Source organism: Monodelphis domestica, chromosome 6 (genome assembly GCF_027887165.1).
Source record: "Monodelphis domestica isolate mMonDom1 chromosome 6, mMonDom1.pri, whole genome shotgun sequence".
Classification (NCBI taxonomy): Eukaryota; Metazoa; Chordata; class Mammalia; order Didelphimorphia; family Didelphidae; genus Monodelphis; species Monodelphis domestica.
In genome coordinates, this window is record NC_077232.1 from 74,006,906 (window position 1) to 74,017,306 (window position 10,401).

General features: G+C 52.0%; 2 protein-coding genes across 4 annotated transcripts in view; one reads left to right on the top strand and one right to left on the bottom strand.

The window, feature by feature from the left end:
- VPS16 (VPS16 core subunit of CORVET and HOPS complexes) overlaps positions 1-2,132 on the bottom strand; it is a 28,470-nt gene extending 26,338 nt beyond the window's left edge. For both annotated transcript variants that reach the window (XM_056803585.1, XM_056803584.1), the window contains exons 1-2: positions 2,003-2,132; positions 610-797 (exon numbers count right to left, since the gene is read on the bottom strand). In XM_056803585.1, the coding sequence (XP_056659563.1) occupies positions 610-797; positions 2,003-2,065 (251 nt within the window). In that variant the 5' untranslated portion in view covers positions 2,066-2,132. The remainder of the gene's footprint in view (positions 1-609; positions 798-2,002) is intronic.
- Positions 2,133-2,306: 174 nt separating this feature from the next.
- On the top strand, positions 2,307-9,795 carry PCED1A (PC-esterase domain containing 1A). 2 transcript variants are annotated; one of them, XM_056803587.1, is made up of 8 exons: positions 2,307-2,443; positions 2,753-2,974; positions 3,184-3,263; positions 3,492-3,730; positions 4,243-4,393; positions 4,514-4,760; positions 5,728-6,279; positions 7,256-9,795. In XM_056803587.1, exons 2-8 carry the CDS (start codon positions 2,902-2,904, stop codon positions 7,429-7,431), a joined length of 1,518 nt encoding a protein of 505 aa, XP_056659565.1. In that variant the 5' UTR covers positions 2,307-2,443; positions 2,753-2,901; the 3' UTR covers positions 7,432-9,795. The 2 variants fall into 2 exon arrangements, with proteins under 2 accessions (XP_056659565.1, XP_056659564.1); XM_056803586.1 differs by having other exon boundaries at positions 2,797-2,974.
- The last annotated feature ends 606 nt before the right edge of the window (positions 9,796-10,401 follow it).

Genomic DNA, 10,401 nt, shown 5'->3' on the forward strand with positions numbered 1-10,401 from the left:
GGAAGAGGAGTACTATCTAATAAGATTGCAAAGGTAGGTTAAGGACAGGTCGTGATGGGTTTTAAAAGCTAAGAAGATGAGCTTCTATTTGGTTTTTTGGGCAGTAGGGTGTTTCTGGAATAGGACTTCCTGGGTTATAGTGTAAAAGGAATTCATGTTCAGGTATGGGCTGGGCTAGAGGGCTTCTAATCCAGGGGTTAGCTAGTGAATGTGTTTGTGTGGGTGGGTTTTTTTTAATGCATATGAAAACATGATGCTGAGAAGGGGTCAATTAGGAACCCGGGCCCTAAGGTTCCTTTCCAGCCAAGCCTGGGAGTCTCCGTTTTGATGCTTCCTGGCCGACTGCGTAATCCGTGGGCTGGAGGAATGGGGGGAGGGGGGATTACCGAGAGAATTTAGCAAGAAAAGAACGGGGTGCAGGGGTGCTGAGAGGTGGGTAGGTGTGGGGGAGGGGTAAGAGAAGGGGTGATGGAGTGAGGGGTGCACGGGGAGAGACGAATGCGAACAGGGCGGGGGGAGGGGCCACTGCACGCGGATGGGAGGGGTCGCTCGAGGGTCGCACAAGGGAGGAGGAAGTAGTCCTAAGCCGGCCCGGGGATCCGCGCTCACCGATAGAAGGCCGCCTCCCCGAGGGGGTTCCAGTCCGCAGTGTAACAGTCCATGGCTGCGCGCGGATCCCCCCACACCTGGGGCGTCCACTCCACTCCGAACGGTCCGGCCTTTTCTTCTTTCTCTTCCGCTAAATTTCCGCTTCCGCCCGTAGCCATCACGTGATGAAGCCAAGGCCGCCATAACTGCTGTGGGCAAAGTTTGAGCTCCGCTCGCTTCATGGCCCCGCCTCCATTCGGTATTGGCCACGCCCCCCGACGCCTCCCCAGACCCGCCTTCCATTCAATTGAATTCTGCACCAGCTGTGTGCTGGCCCCTAAGAGATCGCGGAGGGAGACGATACCGATAGATTTGACCCTAGACTCTTGCCTGCAGATCTCTGGAGGCTTACAAGTAGTCCAATAGCGAGGACGGGCATACCAATAACAGATATAAGGAAGTGTGAGAGAAGTGCAAAAAACGGTCCAGAGGGTGCTGTGAGAAATTTGAAGGAGAAATCAGGGAGGCTACATGGAAGAGGTGACCCTCAAATAGATCCTTGGGGGATCAGAAGTGTCATCCCTGGGTACAAATCAGTTTTCCCTCCCCCTAGCAGCTGAGGGCTTCTTGCTTGGAGTCTGGGGGTTCCTGGGGTTATGGATGAGTGGAGCCAAAGAGGAAGACGCTTATAGAGTGGATTAATGTTTAAAAAAAAAATCTAAAAGTTTCTATTATTAACTTCCTTCCTTCCTTCCTTCCTTCCTTCCTTCCTTCCTTCCTTCCTTCCTTCCTTCCTTCCTTCCTTCCTTCCTTCCTTCCCTTCCGTCTTGGAGTCAATAGCAGAAGAGTGGTAAGGGCTAGGTAATGGAGGTCTAGTGACTTGCCCAGGGTCACACAGGTAGGAAGTATCTGAGTCCACATTTGAACCCAGGACCTCCCTTCTCTAGACCTGGCTCTCAATCCACTGAGCCACCCAGCTGCCCCCTTAAGTTTCTTTTTTTTTTAATTAAGTTTAGTTACGGTTTCATTTTTCTTTAGTGTGATGAATAAAAATGATGTCCTTTATGATTAAGCATTCTAAAATGTGGGTCTTAATAAAATTCTCTTGAGTGCACATCCTAATGAAATGTGCTGCTCACGACTATAGGGGACGCTCTAGGAAGTAAAGGGAATCTTAGAAAGGAGGGTGGCCGTCGGAAGAGGGGGGGATAGGAATCAGGTGGAAAGTCTAGGACTGGAGGGGAAAGGGCGAGGCAAGTGCGAGGCGGAGGGGGAGGGGGCGTATGGCATCCAGTCCCCGAACTGTAGCAAGAAAGGACCCTCTAAGATTTTTAAATTTAAATTAAAAATCTAAAATTCAGATTTGATAGGGTGAGGGGAAGACACGCTTTCTGAAAACTGCTTTTTTACTTACTACCGGGGACTTAGGCTGAATTCGAATCCAAGACCTCTGGCCTGGCTCTCTCCTGGACACCATGTAGTCACTCTTCAGGAATAATCCCAACGAGTGAATAATCAATCGGCCTGGGAGAATGGTTGGTGATCGATAGAAATAACCAGATTTTTATGGCAGTAAAATGGGCGGAGAGCGGGAGGGGCACTTGGGGGCCATAGAAAATTCCCCCCCCTTCTCTTCCTTTCCTTGCCGTCCCGGCCCCTCTTCTCCTCTTTTCTCCCCTCCCCCTCTTCTCCCTTCATTTACGCTTCCTCCAGGACGTCCGCCGGGATGTCCCCTCTCTTACGCGCAGATGCTAGATAAGAAGAAGGGGTGAGGAGCGGGCTAGAAGCGCCCGAACCCTGGGGGAACAGACTCTTCCGAGGGCTGCGGACTGAGCAAGGGTGGAGCTAGGCGTCGGTGAGTGCCCCGGGCGGTCTAGGAATTGAAACTGAAGATCTCCCTGTACTAACTTGGTAAAGTCCTTATAATGCAAACCACCCCCACCACTCCCACCCCCGGAAAGGGAAACAGACCTAAAGAAGACTGGGGAGCCCCAAACCTGACCCCAGCCTCGAAGTTTGGTTCCCTGTGGTACCACCTCCTCCCCCTCCCCTTTTTCATCTTGGGTCCTGGAGCAACTTCCCATCCCCCCTTTGCCCCTGGGAGGGGCAAAAGCTAAACTCTACCCTTCCGCCCCGCCGGCACTTTACATCTTCCTCCGTGCAGTGCGGTGCGGTGTGGTGCGGTGCGCCCGCTCTTTCCTCTTCTAGGTCCGAGCTACCTGAACGCGTCTCCGCTGCGTCCCTCAGACCGGCGGCGCTCAGCCCGGTGCCCCCGGCCCCTGCCAGCCCGCCTCCCGGGCACCTTCGGGCACCATGGTTCATTTCTTGTCGTCCGAGGTCCGCCAGCTGCTGCACAACAAGTTTGTGGTGGTCCTGGGGGACTCCAGTGAGTTTGCGCCCCCCTCTTCCCCTCCCCGCCCAGGCTGCACCCCCACCCGCCCGCCCCCTCCGAGCCCTAGCTGCCCGCCTTTCCCCCGCATTCCGCGTGCCCTTCACTCCCCCCGACGAGCCGAGCCGAGCCGGGGGATGGCGGCCCCGGGGCTCGAGGGCCGGGCCCGGCTTACCAGCCCCCGCCCCCCTCGCTTCCCTTCGCAGTCCAGAGGGCGGTCTACAAGGACCTGGTCCTGCTGTTGCAGAAGGACTCCCTGCTTACCGAAGCCCAGCTCAAGGCTAAGGTGAAGGGCCAGGCGGAGGGAAAGGAGGGATTCCTCGGGGCTCCGGGGAGGGAGGGGCCCGTGCCATGCAAGGTGTGTGGCGAGTCTGCTCGGTGCGCCTCCGCCAGCTTTGCAGGGATGCCGCGGGCCGGGCCCTGGGGCTGGAGGGACCCCGCCGCGGGACTGGGGGGGGGGGTAGTGCCCTGGACCCCCCCAACCCATCTGCTGACCCTGACTGGTCTGGGTTAGGGGGAGCTGAGCTTCGAGCAGGACCGCCTGGTGGCCGGGGGACAGCTGGGGGAGCTTCACAATGGGACCCATTATCGAGAGGTCCGCCAGTTCCTGTCCAGTTCAGGTCACCACCTCTTGCGATTCTATTTCCTCACCCGAGTCTACTCGACTTATGTGGAGTCTGTCCTGGCCGAGTTACAGCACGGGCCACCTCCTGACCTGGTCATCATCAACTCCTGTCTCTGGGACCTGTCCAGGTGAAAAGAGCCCCGCCCCGCCCCCTTCAGCTCCCCTCCCCCCAGGACCAACCCTTTGTCTCTGGGGCATTTCCAGCCCTCCCTCCCCCAGACTGAGTCTTCTAGTTTATTTATTTTATTGCGAGAGCCTGCTGTCTGTGTGGGTCATTAGGCGTCCTCCCACCTAAGAGGACTGAAGGAGAGCTTCCCATCCTTTAGATGCCCTAACATTAATGACGTCATAGGTCACAGCCTCGGAGTGGTGAAAGGTCCGAGGTGCTCCCTCCGTGCTCAGAGGGTACGGCTTGTCCCAAGAATAAGTCACCCTGTTGCAACTTGCTGGCTTATACCAGTTACACTAGAAGGAGAAAAATAGCTAAGCACATTGCACCGGGTTTGCTTAATAGCCTTATTAAATATATCGACTGTAATTCTGGTAGTCACTAATCAGTCCTTGCCCCCACATTAACCCCTTCCTACCGCTGGGGTCTTGTTTCAAGGTCAGGGCTTCTCATTCTTTTCCCTGGGCCCAGGTATGGTGGTGACGCCATCAGAAGTTACCAGGAAAACTTGGAATGCTTATTTGAAAGGATGGAAGAGGTCCTGCCCGCCTCCTGCCTCCTGGTATGGACTCTGGCAATGCCACTGGGCGAGCGCCTCACGGGAGGCTTTCTGCTGCCCGAGGTGAGAAGGCCGAGATCCCCCCCCCATCCCCCATTTCTGTGCCACACCAGCCCTGGGTTTAGGGGGGAAAGTGGGGCCTGAGTGTGGGGTCCTGCCCCTCCCCTGTTGTGCCTTCCTCAGCTACAGCCCATGACGGGCTCCCTCCGTGCGGACGTGCTGGAGGCAAACTTCTACTGTTCCATGTTGGCTGATGGGCACCGATTCGATGTGCTCGACCTGCATTTCCACTTCCGGCATGCGGTTCGGCACCGGCGTTTGGACGGCATACACTGGGACCAGCATGCCCATCGCCACGTCTCCCAGCTGCTGCTGGCCCATGTGGCTGAGGCCTGGGGGGTGGAGGCTCCCCGCAGGAGCACCCCACTTGGTGAGCTGGATACCCTCATAGAATATGGGTGGGGGGGCATTTTTTTCATCAGAGAAAAAAAACAACAACTACGAGACAATGCAGGACCCCAGAATTTTAGATTTAGAAAGGGATTTTCTCAAGGTCCCCAAATGAACAAATGGCAGAGCCAGAATTCAGCCTTTCTTTCCGGTTCTCTGCAAATCCCTAATAGTCTGAGCTGGGCATTAAGCAGGAGACCCTAATTATGGAGAAGCTTCTGTTCTGATTGGGAAGAGAAAACCTAAATTTGGGTTGTGGCTATATTCTACTGTGTTAATCCTCAGGTGAAAGGAACTTAAAGTAGGGAGATCAGTCGTGATGTTAATGCAGTTGTCAGTGATAAAGGTCTTACCTAGAATAGGAACTCTTTTTTTTTTTTTAATTTTTAAATTTTTTTAAATTTGGTCCATTTTGAACATTATTCCCTGGTTACAAAATTCATTTTCTATTCCTCCCTCCCCTCCCCCCCTCCCCTCCCCTTTCCTCCCATAGCCTGGGTATTACATGTGTCCTTGACCAGAATCCATTTCCATATTGTTGGTATTTGCACTAGGATGTTCATTCAGAGTCTACATTTCCAATCTTATCCTCATCGACCCATGTGATCAAGCAATTGTTTTTAGAATAGGAACTCTTAAGTGGAGAAGAGAAATTGTGGAGGTTGAATTGACAGGCTTGGACCACTGATTGGATGTAATGGTAAACTGACTGCCAGGAAGTTGGGAATATGGTGCTAGAATTTGGTGTGATCCATGGGGAAAAGATTACACCCAAAGCCACCGAATGTGATGGTTAAAATTTTAGGGAATAACCTGTGAGTGAAGGAAAAGAGGCTTCAGAGGAAGAAGCTTGGCGGCCCACGCCAGGAAAGGAATTTGGGGGCAGATGGGGGGTTTGGGAGGTTGGTCTTCTCTACATCGGTCTGAATGGACTCCTCTGTTTTCAGGGGAGTGGAATGAGGAGCGATTATCCCTAGAACGCAGGTCCAAGGGGCCTATGAAGAATTGGAGGCATCCCGCCCATCTCTCTGAGGGGACTTTGCCACACTGGAGACATGTAGCCCAGGCAGCTGAAGAGCCCCCTTCTTGGAATTGTTCTTCGCTGGCGTCCCTGGAGTGGTCCTTCTTGGAACAGCCAGTGATGGGGAATGAGGAGCCTGCATCCTGGAGATGTTCATCTCAGAGGACTAAGAGGTCTCTTTCCTTTGAGCCAGTAGCCCAAGACATTGATGGTCCTTTGTCCTGGCTGAATAGGCAGCTCCAGCCCCAGCTCCTGCCTTTGCCCCCACCCCCGCCTCCCCCCTTACCCTTGGCCCCGCCTCCCCCCCTTCCCCCACCGCCACCCCCAACCCTGCCCTTCCACCTTCAATTACCCCTACCCTTCCCTTCATCCCAAGTCCTCCCTCAAGACAGCTGCTTCTTCTCGGATAATCCCGTCCTGCCTGGCTACTTCCCCCTGAACTATACAGCCTTCGGTGATCCCTTGCCTCCTCCTGCTAGTAAGTGTGACTTCTTCCTCTCCCTCCCCAGCTCCCCCTGCCCCGGGGTAACGAGGATCCTGAGTTTAAGGCCACCCTAGAGCCAGCCTCCGCTTTTCTTCCACCCAGGAGAACTGGGCTCTGAAACCTAACGGCCTTCTTCCTTCTTTGCTGCCCCACTAAACACCCCAGGGAGGGAGGGCAGGCTGCAGCAGCTAGGTGTGTCAGGTCCATTTCATACAGATAACAAAATGTGTTTCTGGTGTCCTAAAATGTGTGTAGAACGCGAGCATTTATGATACAATCGTTGTGTAGTGCCTGAATCTATGTGGAATTCTGAGGAAAACCCAAATTTAATTAATAAGAATAATGCCAAAAATGCAAGGAACTCACCATTGTTAAAATACAGCGGTGCCTAGAGAGGGGAGGTCCTGGGTTCAAATATGGTCTCAGACACTTCCCAGCTGGGTGACCCTGGGCAAGTCACTTAACCCCCATTGCCTAGCCCTTACCATTCTTCTGCCTTGGAGCCAATACACAGTATTGATTTCAAGATGGAAGATGGAAGGTAAGGGTTTAAAAAAAAAATAAATATATATATATATTTATATTTATACATATATATATAGTGATGTTATTTCTCTCTTGTGGCCTTTTAAACTTTTTTTTTCCTTTTAAACTTTTGTTGCCCTAAAAATTCCATTTTACTGGGAAACCATATTCCACCTGGTCTTTTTTGACAGGGTTTTTTCCTACTGAAGCTAAGGGACGTCTAGTCCCTGCTCAGGGGATGGAGAGGCAGGTGTGAAAGCTGGGAGGTCCTGGCTTCACATCTGGCCTCAGACAAATCCCTTAACCCTGTTTGCCCGACCCTTGCCCGTCTGTCTAGTCGGTTACTCAGACCGAAAGGGTGGTTTGTTGTTTATTTGCTTTTGAAGAAAAGAAAGTGAGCGCAGCATCTCTCGTGACCTGTCCTACCTTTCTGTTTCCCGCACAGTGCTGGACTCCACGTCGGCTCCCTGGCCTCCTGCCCCAGCTCTTCCTCACTACGGACAGAGCCGCCACAATCTGGTAATGCGCCGTCCCCAGCGCCACGTGTCCAACGGCCCCTACAGCCGCTCCAGGGAGGGAGGATTCAGTCGGCAGTGGCCCCGGCCTGGCCAGACACATTGAGCGGCCTCCTCCCTGCCCAGGGAAGTGTGACCGGACACACTGGCTGGGCCGCGGGCACACTGCCCTTCCTTGGACGTGGCCAGATGGACTGGTCCTCATGAATCTGTCTCCTGTTTTTTCCAATAAAGATGTGACATTCTTCTGGGGCAGAAGAACCTGTTTCTGGCATTCGGCCCTCATCCCCTTCCCACAGCCTCCATCATTCCATGTTTCTCATACCTCAGACCAAATAATTTCTAGCTAGAGGCAGTGGGGCCCAGTGGTAGGCTTCGGTCAGCTTTGTGACTCTGGCTGAGTCCTCTAACCCTAGTTTCCTCAACTGTAAAATGGGTTTAAAAGTGTACCTCAAAGGGTTCACAAAGCTCTTAGCACTGTGCCTGGAAAGCAGTAGGTGCTCCATAAATGGTTTTTTCCTTCCCCCTGTCTGTCCGAGGAACTGGCATGGGTCTAAGCCACAGACTGACCTCTGCCGGGCATGGGGCTGGGCAGTGACCTTTCCTGGCCACAGCTGGAAAGACTGACGCTAATGGGTTTGGGCACAGCTGGATGGATGGCCAGGTGCTCTGGAGGACTGTTTACACCAACTTCTAGAGGAGTGCGCTTGTGAACAAAATCACAGTGCTTTGAAATATTCCAGTGCAACCCATTTTAATTAAGTTCCTAATACAGTTCAAGTGCCTTCATCATGGTTTGGGGAACACATCCATAAAATGGTGAAGCAGGGAAGCCCAGACCCTCCCACTCGAGATAATAGCCCTTTTCTCTAATACACTGGCCCCATCATAATTGTGTAAGAGAAATTCCCCCAATGGATTTCTGATTTTCACAAACCCAACACAGGGTGCAGGTACATCTCTTTAGCATCTTGTCAAATCAAACCGAAGTGACCTGGGCTACTTTCCAATAAATGGTTGAAAAGACAGCCACCCCTCTGCTTAGCCCCCTGGACAGTCTGGCCCTCCCCTCTTCCTCTCCCAGCTGGCTCGAGTTTTGACTGCCTGCAGTTTGTCTGTGTTTATCAAACAAATTCTGGTTATTGGCCAAGGCCTTGTAGATGTAAAATGAGATCTGGGCATGGCGGTTTGGGGGACCCCGCTTCTGACCACCCAGTTCCCCCCTAGGCTGCAGACCAGCAAGTCACAGTTCAGCGAGACTCCTGGGCTTCAGTTTTTCTTCATGGGGGGAAATGACAACCAGAGGGCCTTTGTGGGGCCAAGAACTAAGACTACCTTTTACAATTTTACACCAATAAAACCTCACATGTAAAAGTCTTTTATAGATGGTTGTGGAAAAACAGGCCTTAGTTTGCTGCCCCTCTGAAATGGGAAATTTGTGCCTCTGCTCTGTGTGATTCTGAGGCCTTCCTCCTCCCTCCCCCAAGTCCACATTCTTTTCCATCTCCTTATCTGCCCCAGGGGCAGTCTTGGGAGGAGCAGACCTTTGAGTTTCCTGATAGGAACAATCAGAAGATACCCCCAAGACTCAGATATGCCACCCCAGCCTGGGGAGGGAGTTTGGTTCCCTGCCCCCTAGGCCACTCCTTGGAATGTTTGGTCTGGGCCAAGTCTTTTCCCCTGGTTGTTCAGTTTTCCACTGCTGGGTTCTAGTTCCAGCCCTGCTTCCTTCTCCCCCGGATCTTTTCTGGGTGGGCCTCCTCCACAAAAAGAGATAAAGGACAAAGCATTTGCCAAGTGCCTACTGAAGTCCTGGGCACCCAAGCCACAAAGAAAAGTCTGGCAATTCCTGGAGCTCCCTGGCTCATTGGGGTGCAGTACCTGGATTCTGATCTGGGAAATGACCGGGATGGAGGAGTGAGCCCTGGGGTTTCACACCCTTTGAAGAAGCAAAAGATAGGAAGCTAATTAAGTGAGCTTGAAGTGAGGTAAACTAAGTCATTGATCCATTGGTTATGCTATTAATCAGAAACCTGCTTCCTCTTGTAGAAAGCAAACACCAGGAATGTGCTTTCTCATGGGAAAGTCAGTCGGCCCTGGGACCAGTGTCCAAAACAACATATGGTCAGTGTACATGAGGAAATGACCCCTCACTAACAAGGAAGAATTAAATCCAGTGTAAGTTAAGGTATACAGTATGAAACATCTTATACTCAAATGATAACGGCCCATCTGGCTTCTGTAAAATAAGGCTTGCTTGGCCAGGTCATTTTGCCCCAGTCGTTAGGCCCATATCTCATTAATGGCATTGTTTAAAGCAAAATCATCCGTGATATTGTTTAAGCTTACATTGTATCTTGCACGTATGTAACCCTATAAAAACTGCCTGTAACTTCAGTTTGGTCCTGGCCAGTAGCTTCATCTATTAATCAATAGATTAATAAATAAATATTGGTTCTGTTTAATTGAACTTCTTGGGTGTCTGGACTCGTTTTATGAAGCACCCCACTTCAACGTCAACATTTTTTTCATGTCTGTAGTTCTAGGAACATAGCTATGATCCCCAAGTATTGGGGTGAGTCAACCACTTGTTTGTGCCCAGCACCCCGATAATCCTGGGGATACCCAGAAAGAGAAAACTATCCGGGTTCTCAGGAGGGGAGAAAGGGAATGTCAACACCTCTGGGGGGCTCTTCCCACTCCACTGGTCCCAAACCAAGCTCTTCCTCTCCCACATCAAGACCTGGCCGCCATCTTTGAAAGTCTGGAAGCAGCCAACTTCAAAGTCAGAACTGAGCTGAAATTCTGACTCCCACTGTTATTGGGCATTAGACTTAGCCAGCAAGGACCCTTGTCATTTACAGAACCAGCTCCCATTTAATTTGACAAGTGGGGAAGTCCACTCTGCCCTTGGCTGTTCTACCTGCCCAGGAGAGTCCCCCAATCTCCCACCTATCACCTAGGGTTCACCCAGTCCATTCAATATGTTTCTTCTAGAGATGACCAAACTCTGTCAAAACAAAGGGTATGCTGGGATGTTTAAATGGACCAATGAAGTGATGTCCCTGAAACCTGG

Bases quoted from the DNA above. Each gene is read 5' to 3' on its own strand.
- PCED1A (XM_056803587.1), top strand. From the start codon at position 2,902: ATGGTTCATTTCTTGTCGTCCGAGGTCCGCCAGCTGCTGCACAACAAG. The intron at 2,975-3,183 runs GTGAGTTTGCGC...TTCCCTTCGCAG, and splicing joins GGTGGTCCTGGGGGACTCCA to TCCAGAGGGCGGTCTACAAG. The intron at 3,731-4,242 runs GTGAAAAGAGCC...CCCTGGGCCCAG, and splicing joins TGTCTCTGGGACCTGTCCAG to GTATGGTGGTGACGCCATCA.